At 54.4% G+C, this 13,769-nt stretch overlaps 1 protein-coding gene across 1 annotated transcript; it reads right to left on the bottom strand.

The window, feature by feature from the left end:
- Nucleotides 1–4,537: 4,537 nt before the first annotated feature.
- On the bottom strand, nt 4,538–13,409 carry LOC144214908 (sodium/potassium-transporting ATPase subunit alpha-3-like). Its single transcript, XM_077743643.1, has 23 exons — nt 13,131–13,409; nt 10,700–10,813; nt 10,558–10,617; nt 10,291–10,494; nt 10,102–10,215; nt 9,884–10,018; nt 9,657–9,774; nt 9,489–9,577; nt 9,222–9,401; nt 8,938–9,136; nt 8,606–8,850; nt 8,347–8,539; nt 8,090–8,265; nt 7,855–7,991; nt 7,571–7,721; nt 7,313–7,481; nt 7,083–7,237; nt 6,883–7,006; nt 6,658–6,803; nt 6,428–6,558; nt 6,056–6,157; nt 5,828–5,919; nt 4,538–5,758 (listed from the first exon to the last, which is right to left on the bottom strand). Exons 1-23 carry the CDS (start codon nt 13,134–13,136, stop codon nt 5,730–5,732), a joined length of 3,069 nt encoding a protein of 1,022 aa, XP_077599769.1. The 5' UTR covers nt 13,137–13,409; the 3' UTR covers nt 4,538–5,729.
- Nucleotides 13,410–13,769: the final 360 nt, after the last annotated feature.

The raw sequence follows: 13,769 nt of genomic DNA, 5'->3' as shown, positions 1-13,769 counted from the left end.
CCCCACATCCCAACTCCTTCCAGACAAAAGCAATTATTTCTTGAAAAATATAGTGTGTGTGTTGTGCGTCCGGCGCAGCTGGGGAAGGAAGGTGGGCGTGTGCGCGGGGGGGGGGGGGGGGGGCGGCTCGGGGTTTTTGTTGAAAGAGAGGTGAGCAAGATGGCGCGTGGCCAGCCGGCCTCATCAATAGCCACGGCTTCTTTGTGCAACATCCTTATTATTTCTTGTTTGGAGGTTGCTGCCCGATACTCAATGTATTGAGCCGGAAAATAGTTCCAACTTGAAGCTTGGCCATTTTGGATGACACGCTACTCACGTCGGAGAGTTGGCAGTTAAAGACGCGCCGCTACTACAATTAAATGCGTCCCGGTGGAAATGGCGGGGGCGTTGGCCAATGGTTACCGCCAAATACAACTTGCGCTTACGCAGACTGCGGCTATTGGAAATAAATGCTTTTCTTGTCGTACGGAACAAATGCAAAGACAATAGCCCTAAGAAAAGCAGCGGAATAATACGGCCCGCCCTCCGTTCCATAATGATCTTTTAGTTGGTGTAGAAAATGTGGCATTGTTAGCGCGCCATACTATTTTTTTGCCAGATGACAAATCTCATCCATTGAAAGAGCATTTCTTTTCAAGGACACTGTGAAAGTCATTTGAATGATAGCAAAGCGTTTTGCCATGACTATAGGTCATGTTTTTGATAAATGAATAACGCCGTCGTTGCCCTTCTGACCCAAAATAATCCATTTGAAGAAAAAAAAAAAACGCGTCTGTCGCAGTTACGTACCGGCGAGAAAACCGCTAGCGGAAGCACGCGGCGGTCGCTTTCACTGCCACGCGCGGGGGCTTTTTTTTTTTTTCCCGGCGGATTTACGAGCGGCGCCGACAACCAAAAACGCCGTAACACGCGCGAAGGCCCCGCTCGGGCGTGGCGTAAAGCGCTTAGCTCGGCACAAACGCCGATCCGCCCGGGCCGGCGCTAATGCCGACGACACGCTCGGTCGGGGCTTTGCCAGATGCCGTGACCCCCGCCCGCCTGCGACCGGCCGATATCGCCGGAGCCGCGGCGGCGAGAGAAAGGGCAACGGGGCAAAAATAGCCTTAGAATCCAAATGAAAACGTCACCGGACTACGGGCTCTCTACGGACGGAGCGGGCAAATTAACAGCGGGTAGAGCTCACGCGCAAAGGCGCCGATCGATGGGAAAAAGCTAGAAATCAATGCAGTTAGCGGAGAGGAATGGACGGCGCCTAATCGGGATGCCGATGGCCCCGCTAAAAACAATTAACAAGGAAGAAAAATGTTTAAATAAGTGGCTACATGTGTCCTCGGGCTCAATCCTCCCCGAAAGAGCCACGCGCACACGCGACCCCGGAGGTCAATGCCGGCCGACGGGGTCAGACGTCTGGCACGGAGTTGACCTTCCAACCGGAGGTCGCCCCCCCGGGTCGCTCCCCATCCTAAACAGACGGACAACGCATTTGCTTTGGGCTCTCTCTCTCCGTCGCCACAACATTATTGATCAAGGCGGGAGCGATCGATGGGCCGAAAGGCTTTATGATTCAGGGGTTAATATCTCATTAGCGGCTATTATTGCCACGGCGACGGGCGGTTAGTGACACGCTCGCCACGCGCCGGTTATCGCAAATCAATAAGGAAGTAGTGGGACTTTTCCTGCCCGATGGAGTCCAACAAAGCCAGACTTCCTCTCGTGTCGTTGGGAGAGACGTCATTAAAGTCTTTGATTGTTTACACTCGCTAGGCAAGCCGGTCATTTCATTTCACCTTTGATTCATTATTGGCACCGCTGGCTTTTTTTCTCCTGTTGTTGCTCCGAGTGTCGTCCTTTTTTTTTTTTTTGTAGTCAGCTATCTTTGCCCTGACGTTTCTTTGCCTGATTTTTTTAAATGCAAGCAGGAGTATACATGTGCTTCTATATATATATATATATATATATATATATATGTATGTATGTGTATGTATTTATATATATTTCAGCAACACGGTGACTTATTTATATATTTATTCATGAAATTTCGACCTCTCATTGCTCCTATGATACTGCTTTTTGTCTGGTGACGTGCTTTTTCAACCGTGCTCACTTTGAAAAGAAAAGCAAGAAAAAAGAGAAATCTTACCAATGCCGTTGTCGGTTTTTGGGAAGCACGGCGAAGGTGGCGCCGGTGGCGCCGGTGATGGCGGTGATGGCGGGGTAGCATCGGCAGGGCTTCTTTCTCCTGCTCATCAGCCGGCAGACACTGGTGATCCTTATTAGCCACGGGAGGACACACACACACACACACACACACACACGCTATTAGAACATTTGACCGCTTGCACTGAGAAAAGATACCCCGGCAACGAGACAGAAAACGATACCCAGGCAAGCAAAGTTGAAAGGCCGGCAAATGACGTCACGGTGGCTTCTCTGGCTTTGAATTGATTAGTCCTAATGAACCGGAGGCCATCGATTTCCGCAGCACAAAGCCGCCGAATTTAAGCGGTCCGTCACTCCATGACAATCAGCCGCCGGAATTCAAACAAACGCCTGCCGGAGCAAATGTCTTGACTGCTTTTGAAATCATCAAATGGGTTTTTTTTTTTTTTTAATTTCTTTTTAAAAACGTCCAAAATGACTGACTGAAGTGGGCCTTCATTAAATTGAAGAAGACAAAAAGATAAGAATGGAAGGAGGAGAGGAAAAGTGGGAAAGCAATGAACACAATTGTCATCATTTGTAGTGCGGCCCTGCCATGCAATTCACCACATTATTATTCACCAAATATCATAAAGCATAGATCTGTTACAATACAATATATTTGCTGTTGTTTTATAGGTTTTCATTTTTAAAAAAATCAAGAATAAACCCAACAGAGCACAAATGTAAAGCAAACAATTCTCACTGCTGGTCCCCCTCCCCAAACACACACACACACACACACATTAATACACATAGGGTCACTAGAATACACACATGCAATACACATACATACATACACACATTCCCACTGGACCCCTCCCCGTGACCCTGCGACCTAGGCGTCATGGCAACCCCCTGACCCATGCCGTTGCCGTGGTTACAACCTTGGATGGAGCGCGTCTGACCACCACACACACACACACACACACTGCAGACGCACCCCCCCCCCCCCCCCACTCTCCCCACCAAGGCGAGGCGAAGCGATCGATATTCTATCACACAGAACAGTGGAGCGAGAGAGAGGAGGCCACGGGCCAGCCAGATTACTGGGGGGTGGCGAGGGGATTGAGGTGGGAGGAAGAGGAGGGGGGGTGGAGGTCGTGAGGGGGTGTGAGGGGGTCTTGACAAAAAAAAGAAGCATGTGTGCGTGTGCGTTTGAAGCAGAGAGGAAAAGGTTTTAGAGGAGAGGAGGTAGGAAATGGAAAGATCTCTGTGTGTGTGTGTAATCAGGTAGCTAGGAGATTGAGGGGGGGGGAGGTTGCGAGGAAAGCCATTTTTGTCGTCTGTGTTCCTTTTAATTCGTAATTTTTGTTTAGGTTGGGGAAATAAATCCCACGCAAACAAAGTTTGTCTCCAATTGACATAACCATGCATTTCAATAAATGTAAAAATTAAAATAAAGAATACACCTACATGTCATTGGCAGCTTCAACAACACTCTGATATTATGAACCTATTTTTTTTTCTCACGTCTCAATAAATAATGTCAAAAATAAAACCATTTTTTAAAGATACACCGTCACTCGCTCGTGTACAAACGTTGTCCACCGGAGGACGGTGATGTGCAATCTGCGGACATGGATGCTTGGCTTTCCTCGGTAATATACGACTACGTATATTGTTGTTGTTCTTGAGTGAAGATAACGAGCGTGCACGTAAACCTTGTATATACTATTTAGTCTACAAACTTTGATATATGTGCGTGTGTGTGTGTGTGTGTCACCACTCACTTGCTCTGTGAGCCTTGTAATAGTATTCATGAAACACGGACACACACACACACACACACACACACGGACACACACAGAGGCAAGCAGTGTGAAGTGAAAATGTCCAAGAGAAAACTGCACCTTTAAAGGCCTGAACTGAAGACGAAGCGCCGCCACTCTGACCGGACAAATGCTTTCTTCTAGTTTTCACTTGTTGGACTTCTTGCTCCTCCCTCCGCCTGTAGACTGTGTCAGGAACTTGACAAATATAGTAGCATATAAGACATTTCACACATTCCTCCACAAGCGCAGCGCCAGTGCGCTACGACAGGCCGAAGGCTGGGTTAAGAGCCCACTATATACACTGGCTCAAATTGAACTTACCAGTCCGCCATTCATCAGCCCTGGGGGAAAAAAAAGCTAAAATGGGGCATAAGTTAGCATGTGCTGCCGCTGCTCTATGTAAAGGATGAATTGTAACTGCTACAGCTGTATATATATTTGAATGAATGAACGGTGTACTCACCCGCAATGTTCTTGACGACAAATCTAGAAGTGAATGGATTGAAAAGACGCCTCGCCTCGTCCTTGACTGTCAATGTCGACAGAAAGAGCCAAAAGTCAACAACGGTTCACAGCGTTTATTTCCATTTCATGACACAAAATCAAAATGGAGAAACAAGTTACAAAACAAAACAAAAAGATGGCTTCTATGGTTTGTCGCCTTTTCTTCCACTTGCTTAATTGCTGACTCCATTTGGCCTCCTTTTCTCGTCACGTGGGGGGGGGGGGGGGGGCGGGGTTTGTTGATGATGGGGAGTGAGTGGGCAAAGTTGGGCTCGCAGCGCTCTTATCTACCAGACACACAGCCGTTTGTTTCGCCCCCAAAAATTTGGACAGCGCGGTCACATTTGTGACATATTGTTGGCCATTTTGAGAGGGAAAAGAAAAGGGCTGAAAAGAGGACGAAAATTGTTGTTTCGGGGCTCCCTTTCATTCTTTGTCAAAGTTCTGGAAATCAATCAAAAAAAAACATCTCTGTCTCATTGCCATTTGTCAAGAAAAAAAAATGTCTCGAAATAGGCAAGAATTACAAAAGAGAAATTTGACATTCATCAATTGACCATTTGTACAAACTAGAAAGGCTTGCTTTTGTTTCCTTTTGCGTTGTGGCTTTCTCCTTCAAATGCGGCCCTGCGGCACAATAGTTTGCCCACCCCAAAGCAGACAAATGTAAACAGAAGAGAGGCTTGGCTTCAGTGTGCTTCTTTTTTTGGGGGGGGACGATGAAAACAACAGCTCTCACACTTTCAAAATCAAACGGGTTTAAAAAGACCACAACCACGACGACGACGACAACAACGGCCAGTCTTCTGTCAGGAAACTACCGTGACCGAGAGGAAGTGGGGAACAGTGGGAGCTTGGACACCCTTCCAACATTTTGGAAAAGCGGCGTGACGGCAACAACCAGAGAGCGGCCACGGGCGCCATGGCAACAAGCAACGGCACAACGGCTGGCAGTTTTGGAGCTCGGCGTGGCGTCGAAAGGGGGTAAAAAAAAAAAGGCCACGGCGAGGACGCGTCCGTTAGGACCTCGCCGCCATCTTGGTGGCCTTTTTAAAAGGTGGAGGCCAGCAAAATAGATGGCGGAAGAGTAAACAATCGCGGCTCGTTACCGTGGCAACGGGCACTAAATGTAAACAACAACAACAACGATGGACGGACGGCCGATCGCCGACGAGCGTAATGTGGCAGTGGTTTGGCTGACGAGGGAGGGGAGGGGCCGGGGGGTAGGGTGTATAATTGACTCGATCAAATCTAATAATACGTCTCCTTTTCCACCCAACCTGAAAACAAAGAAGAGCGTGTCAGCAGGATGAAATTGACGTCTATTGGATGGATGGATGACGGATCACCTCCGGGGTTTCGACGCAGGATGAGCTTTCGGATCTCGTCGTAAACAAAGATGAGGAAACTGTAGGGGAATGCGCAGAACCACCAACTGGCCCTAAACAATCAAAACATTATATGAGCATTTTTCATCACAAAAAACAAAATATAAACGCATTGATTGAGTGATGACGTTCTTTTTTTTTTTTGGCAGAGCGACGATACCGGAAGTCAGTGCTATTTGCCCGTCTTACTTGAGCGGATACATCCGTAGCGCCACGTCCATACCGGGACAGTAGGACAGGAAGGCGGCCAGGGCCGTTTCTTCAAACAGGCCAAAGATCAAAATCTTGTTCCTGTCACAGGCAAAAAAAAAAAAAAAAAAAAGAATTGGGGACCCACGTCCAAAGTCCACGTTGGCAAAAGGATGGCCACAAACGCCCGCTCCAAATACTCTAGCAGTCCATGAAATACAAAACACTCTCGGAAGGATGATCAATGGGTCAAAGTACGCCACTTGGTTCCCTCCAGTGGCCCCAAGTAGAAGTGCAACCCAAACGCCAGTCTTCTCATCGGCAACCCACCGGGTGGAAAATACCGGCGCGACGAGGCCAGACGAGACAAACCTCATGCCCTGCTGGAAGACCGAGTTGCGTCTGGTCTTGCAGATGATGACGTCGGCCCACTGCACCACCACGATGCTGACGAAGAAGGCCGTGTGGCAGGTGAACTCCACGATCTTGCGCTGTTCGTACGTCTGACAGGAGGGAGGGGGGGGGGGCATTGTGTAGGGCGGAGCCACGTCAAAAGTGCCGCCGTCCCAGCGTGTCCCGCCCGCTCCGGCGCCGTTTGTTACCCATTGTTGCCCGTAGCTGTCTTCCAGGTCGTTGTTGGAGCGGTCGTCCCAATTGAGGCGGATTCCCATCAGCGCGGCGGGCCGGAAGCCGTTTTCCGCCATGATGACAAAGTAGGCGAAGAAGCCGCCCAGAGCTTGGATCATCCCTGGAGGAGGAGGAGAGTGGACGTGTCAAGACCGGAGCGACCGACTGCCTGGCGCTCACGGGCGGGCGTATCTAGCGACCGATCTGCCCGTAGGCGATGCTGATGAGCCTTTCGTTGACCAGCTTGTCCCTGGCGGGATTCCTGGGCTGACGCTTCATGATGTCGCTTTCGGCCGCCTCGTACGCCAGAGAGATGGCCGGCACCTGAAAAAAAGAAAAGGCTTTGAGAAAAAAGAGAGAAAAAAAAAACAAGGCGCTAGGGCGACGCCCCGCCCCTCACCATGTCCGTGCCCAGGTCGATGCAAAGGATGGTGATGGTGCCCAGGGGGAGCGGGATGTTGACCAGGATGAAGAAGAGGAAGGGCGTGATCTCCGGGATGTTGCTGGTCAGCGTGTAGGCGATGGACTTTTTCAGGTTGTCGAAGATCAGGCGACCTGCGAGGAGGACCCGACGTTCAAGCGGCGTGCCGTCCGCTCCAACGCCGTGCCGTCCCGTCCCGCCGGGCTCACCTTCCTCCACCCCCGTGACGATGGAAGCAAAGTTGTCGTCCAGCAGGATCATGTCGGCGGCTTGCTTGGACACGTCGGAGCCCGAGATCCCCATGGCCACGCCGATGTCGGCCTTCTTCAGGGCCGGGGAGTCGTTGACGCCGTCGCCCGTCACCGCCACGATGGCCCCCTGCCGAGAGGGAGGGGAAAAAAAAAAAAAAGTGTCAACTTTCTCCCCGCGTCCGTCCAAAAGGCAGTCCGGGGGCGGGGCCACCACACCTGTCTCTGGCATCCCTCCACGATGATGAGCTTCTGCTGAGGCGAGGTCCTGGCGAACACGATCTCCGTGTGATTCCTCAAAATGTCGTCCATCTGCTCTTGGTCCAGCTCCTTCAGGTCGGTCCCGTGGATCACGCAGGCTTTGGCGTCCCTACGGCCAGCGGCGTTACGGCACCGGACCTCGGCTTCACGGCGTTTGTCGGCTTCGCACCGCGTGCGGGCGGGCGTGCGGGCGGGCGGGCGGGCGGGTTTGCCGGACCTCGGCTTCACGGCGTCCCTCTCACCTGGGGTTCACCTGGCTGACGGGAATGTTGAGCCGCGCGGCAATGTCCTCCACCGTCTCGTTGCCCTCCGAGATGATGCCCACGCCCTTGGCGATGGCCTTGGCCGTGATGGGGTGGTCGCCGGTCACCATGATGACCTGCTCGAGCGTCCGCCTTAAAGCCAGAGACCCGCCCGAGGCGACGGAGGGCGACGGAGCGCCACGGGGCGCCGCGGGCCGGGGCGGACGAGGCCCACCTTGATGCCGGCCGAGCGGCACTTGCCCACGGCGTCGGGGACGGCGGCGCGGGGCGGGTCGATCATGGACATCAGCCCCACGAAGCACAGCTCGTCCGTCCGGAAGTTGACGTCGTCCGTGTCGAAGGCGAAGCCTTTGGGGTAGGATTCCTCCGGCAGGAAGAGGTGGCAGAAACCTGCTTGGCGACACGGATAGATGTCCGTGGGCTCTCTTTTCCCTCCTCCTCCTCCTCCCCCTCCTCCTCCTCCTCACCCACCCAGCACTCTCTCGCCCAGTCCTCCCAGTTCCAGGTAAGCGTTCTGGAAGGCCTCCTTCATCTCATCATCCATGGGCTGCTCGCGGCCCTGCAACATGATGCTGGAGCAGCGGTCCAGGATCCTCTCGGGGGCACCCTTCATCACCAGCAGGTGGCGCCGCTCCGACTCGTCCTCGCTCTCGTGAATGGAGAGCTGTTTGGTCGCGCGTGGCGTTAGCCGGGGGTGGCCGGTGGGTGACGGCCGGCGGCCGTCACCCACCTGGTACTTGTTGGTGGAGTTGAAGGGGATCTCGGCCACTTTCTTGTTCTTGTCCCTCATGGTCTTGACGGCGCCGCAAGACAGCTCGATGCACTTGAGCAGCGCCGACTCGGAAGCGTCGCCCGCCACCTCGCGCTTCAGGATGGGCAGCGAGTCCTGGCCCGCCTTGAAAACGGCGCGGTTGCACAGGGCGGCCACCCGGGCCAGCGACGCCCACGTGGTGGAGCTCTTGTCGAAGGAGGAACCTGAGGAGGAGGCGAGATGAGCGCTGGCCCGTTGCCGCCGCCGCCACCACACGACGCCCTCCCTCAGCGCCCGGGCCCCGCCCTCACCCGACTGGTCCTCGGTGGTGTCGGCCTCGTGGATCTGGTTGTCGAACCACATGTGGGCCACCGTCATCCTGTTCTGAGTCAGCGTGCCCGTCTTGTCGGAGCAAATGGTGGAGGTGGAGCCCAGCGTCTCCACCGCCTCCAGGTTCTTCACCAGGCAGTTCTTGCGGGCCATTCGCTTGGCCGTCAGGGTGAGACACACCTGCCCCGACCAAAGAGCAAAAAAACGGATCACGGCCAGTGGCGGCCGTGGTGGGCGGCCGTGGTGGGCGGCCGTGGACACTCACCGTGACGGTGGCCAGCAGGCCTTCGGGAACGTTGGCCACGATGATGCCGATGAGGAAGATGACGGCCTCCAGCCAGGAGTAGCCCAAGGCCAGCGACAGGACGAAGAAGCTGACGCCCAGGAAAACCGCCACGCCGGTGATGATGTGGATGAAGTGCTCGATCTCCTTGGCGATGGGCGTCTACCCGTGGCGTTTGGGACACGGACGGAAGCAGGTGAGGGGGTTAGGGTTAGTGGCCGCGCCACCCGGCTCACCCGCCCGCCTCACCTTTCCCGTCTCCAGGCCCGAGGTGAGGGTGGCGATGCGGCCCATCACGGTCCGATCGCCCGTGCACACCACGATGCCGCGAGCCGTGCCTGCTCCAAAGACGGGAGGGAAAAGGTCAAAGGGCCTTCGGGCCCGGAAGCGGCTCGGGGCTCGGGAGATAGCGCTCACCCTCCACGCAATTGGTGGAAAAGAAGGCAATGTTGCGCGTCTCCAGGGGATTGTCGTGGGTGCAGTCGGGCGACCTGGTCTGAGGCTCCGATTCGCCCGTCAGCGAGGAGTTGTCCACCTGCCGGTGGGGATTTCACATTGAAGCCCCACGGGCCCACGGGCTCGCCGCGCTCGCCGGGCCACGCGCCCGCCCGCCCGCCCGCCCGCCCGCCCGCCCACCCACCCACCTTGCAGCCGTGGGACGAGATGATGCGCAGGTCGGCCGGGATCCTGTCCCCGCCCTTGACCTCCACCAGGTCGCCGGCCACCACCTGCTCGGCGTTGATCTGCATCTTCTCCCCTTCGCGGATCACCAGGGCTTGCTGGACAAGACGGAGGCGGCGCGGCGGGAAAGCCACGTTGAACGTGGCACGGCAGAGGGGCGCCGGAGCGCGGCGTCCCGTACCTGGGGGACCATGTTCTTGAAGGACTCCATGATCTTGGAGCTCTTGGCTTCTTGGAAGTAGGAGAAGCAACCGGTGATGATGACCACGGCCGACAGCACGATGCCAAGGTACAGCTGGAAGCGGGGGGAGGAGCTACGTTAGCGCGCGCCAGAGTGTCCGGCCCCGCCCACACCGCCCGCGGCGCTCACGTTATCCCCGGCGGGCTCGTCCTCCGTGGCCGCCTGGATGGCGTAGGCCAGGAAGCAGAGGATGGCGCCGATCCACAGCAGGATGGAGAAGCCGCCGAAGAGCTGGCGACAGAACTTGACCCACTCCGGAGTGGTGGGGGGCGGGGTCAGGGCGTTGGGGCCGTCCCGGGCCAGGTACTCGCCCGCCTTGGCGTTGGTCAGACCCTAGACGGAGCCGGGCCACGCTCAACTCTCCATTCCCACCCCACCTGCGGCGCGCCCATTTACCTGGACCATGTCGGTGGTGTATTTCCGGCACACTTCCTCCACGGACATTTTGTGCTCCGTCTAGGGAAATGGGGAGGGGGGGGGGTGAAAGGGGGCGGCGTCATCTCCGGGCTCAACTTCTCCCACACTGGGCGGAACTTACGATGGGGACCTCCTTCTTGAGGTCGTCCATGTCCTTGCCTCCTTTCTTCTTGGGCGACTCCTTTTGGTCCTTGTCCTGCGTGGTGGCCACGCGGTAGCTGTCCGACCGCCCATACTGCGGAGGACAAGCGCAAAAGTTGCGGCTGGCAAACAAAACCAAACAAAAGACCAATCCAGAAAAGAAAAAAAAAGTCATCTCTTTGGATTTTGTTTTTTTTTTAAATCATAAATGTACTCTTTCCAAGTACGTGTAGTGTTGGCGCTCGAAAAGCAGGTGGAGCCTGAACTCCCGGCGCACCTATAGAGTTTGAGTCCACTTGCGGGTCATTCATCGTTCCCCCGCGCGCGCCATCTGTCATTCGGCAGATTACAGCTGTTTACTACGCTGGCGGATTAAGCCCATGGACAACAACAATAATAATCTGTCGCTGGCTCCGTTTGAGTGGACGAGCCAATACTGATCACGTGAAGGAAAGCTATGTTGAAGAAGCCAGCCGCCATGGGGGAAGTCGCCAGGGGGACGTCGCCAGGGGGACGTCGCCAGGGGTACGTCGCCAGGGGTACGTCGCCATGGGGGAAGTCGCCAGGGGTACGTCGCCAGGGGGACGTCACCAAGACGTCGCCAGGGGGACGTCGCCAGGGGTACGTCGCCAGGGGTACGTCGCCATGGGGGAAGTCGCCAGGGGTACGTCGCCAGGGGGACGTCACCAAGACGTCGCCAGGGGGACATCACCAAGACGTCGCCAGGGGGACGTCGCCAGGGGGACGCCGCCACGACGCAATATGGTCACGGCGCCCACTTTAGATAATAGGTCGCGGGTAATTGTGGAGCGGCGGTCGCTCCCGATTGGGGATTAGGCACAGATGAGCGAGTGGATGGAGCAGCCGACCTAGAAAGCGTCAGGGTGGGACGGGCTAATCCACGCCTTCCTTTCCTTTCCCTTTCCTCGGGGTTTCTGACAATTGACAGCCGCCGCCGCCATCTCAAAAGTCTATCCGTTCGGCCTCCGGCCAACGTCAGCCGACGTCAGACGCGCTTCCGTCTGCCGGCCACGGCCCGCCCGCGGGAGGCCGTCCAAATCATTGGAGAAGGCAGAGGAAAAATGTCTTTCGGGATGTACGCGTCTGGCTGGCGCCAGAGTGCATTTTGTCACGTCCATTGATGGAACGCGCGCCGACGGCATCACGGGAAACAGAGCGTGAGAGCCAATCAATGCGTCCGTCGTCCACATTGCTCTCTACGGGCCATTTTCCTATGGATGGCAGACTGACCTCTACTCGGACAAAAAAAAGAATGACACCTCCATACAAAAAGAACAAAGGAAAAGCCAGCAAATTGGCTCCATTTTCTGTAAAACGACACAAATGAGAGGCCGGAAGTCAAGTATCGGAAAGCGGCAGATGATTGTGATATATTAGCAAGTGTGGCAAACGAATGGCACAAGCAAATCTTCCTACCTTAAACACGTCCAATGAGGCTTTTTGTCAAATATTTGCTCGCCGACTCCTGGCCAAGTGTGGACGGTCGAGGAAAGGGTGCCGATGGCCGATGGGTAGCGGCTTTGTTGCACTGTGCCTGTGAAAATGTCCGTCCACAAAGGCCATGACGTTTTGCCCCGCCGGAGGGGCCAGATGACGTTGCCCCAGGTCAAAGGAAAGTCCCATAAAGATCCGAGCAATAAAGCCAGAGGAATGGACACTTGAGATCCACAAGATACGCCTCCATATCCGGGAAAGAGTTCCGAGCGGAGCCTATTTGTTGGCCAGGGAGGGGCAACATTTTAGGACGCGCAAAACTTTGCCACATTTTAGGAATGGATGGGCAAAGCTTCCATTGCAAACAAATTGACAAACGGAAGCTTTCATAAAGCTGTCCCAGGAAGACACGCTCATACATTTCCAATTGCAATCAGTCCAGTCTATGTATGCTATCCGTGGAAAGTTGACGCACCCCCTTTAGTATGTGGAAAAGAAGACTTTTAGTTCACTCATGGTGCAAGACTAAACAGACGCTTTGCTCAAGCTCCATTTTGGCCAATGGCGAACCACTAATCGGTCATCACAAACATATATAGATATAGATATATATGGCGTTGGCGTCTCCTCTTTCGTGGCTATTGGAACAGTCTGTCATGGATTTGGTTCCGTTGGTCTTCCCAAACGTCACCATTACCCGCCAACTTTGTGTTTTTGTGCGCGTCAATGAAACGTTTGCTCGTAATTTCGGATGTGACTTGAATGCAACGCATGGAAGGCGACAAGAAGAAGAAGTAGAATGAGATGCTGCACATTGACGCACACACTCGTGTGACGCAAACCTTCATCGGCGTTAAAGCACCACCAGAAAAGGATGCATTGGAAACAAACAAATAACAAAAGGAATATCTCGACGCGGACGACGGGGGAAAAAAAAAATGTCCTCCTTTCCTTACCCCCATTTCGGCTCAACAGGAGGGTGCTGTTGCTCCTTTGACACAGGTGGGCTCGTCCGCTTGAAAGCGAGGCTCCTCGGGTCGGCCAAGACCGGCTGTGTCGACTCGCTTGACAGCAGAGACGCCAAAAGACGTGCAAAGTCACAAGAATGGGCAAAAAGAGGAGCGAAAAAAAAATCGCCACCGGGCGCAATTGATGCTGTGGGAGAAAGTAGATCCGCGCAGATGTTCAGATGCTAGGTCACTCCGCGGGGCCGTCCCCGGCCCAATGACTCCGCGGAAGAAACTAGAAAAGGGAAGGCTGTGATTGGCTGCCAGCGTGCAGCCTGTTGCTGGGCTGTCTCCATAGAAATGACAATCCATCTTTTCCATCCCCTGGTGAAAAGGATGTCTGCGAGGAATTTGGGCCTCCCGGGGGGAGGGGAGGGGGGGGCAGCAATCAGACAAATCAAACATTTTTCAACATCCATTTGGGGACCATTCATCCTTCGTGTGACCAAACACTATTTGTGAAGAATAATTACAATTGGAACAAAAGCATATTTAGCACGTGAACACGGCGATTTCAAGTCCAGTGATCCCTGGCTACTTGGCGCTTCAGCTATGGCGTGCGCAGAGCGTCTCGATGATGACTTAGCA

Source organism: Stigmatopora nigra, chromosome 21 (genome assembly GCF_051989575.1).
Source record: "Stigmatopora nigra isolate UIUO_SnigA chromosome 21, RoL_Snig_1.1, whole genome shotgun sequence".
Taxonomy (NCBI): Eukaryota; Metazoa; Chordata; class Actinopteri; order Syngnathiformes; family Syngnathidae; genus Stigmatopora; species Stigmatopora nigra.
Note: the sequence above shows the minus strand (reverse complement) of the source record. Positions and strands in the feature narration are given on the sequence as shown.

What these genes read in the sequence shown, in the direction of transcription:
- LOC144214908 (XM_077743643.1), bottom strand. An exon ending in GCCTGCTGGCCACCGTCACG is followed by an intron (nt 9,137 to 9,221) that starts GTGAGTGTCCAC and finishes TGGTCGGGGCAG; the next exon opens with GTGTGTCTCACCCTGACGGC. An exon ending in ACAGCTACGGGCAACAATGG is followed by an intron (nt 6,559 to 6,657) that starts GTAACAAACGGC and finishes CCCTCCTGTCAG; the next exon opens with ACGTACGAACAGCGCAAGAT.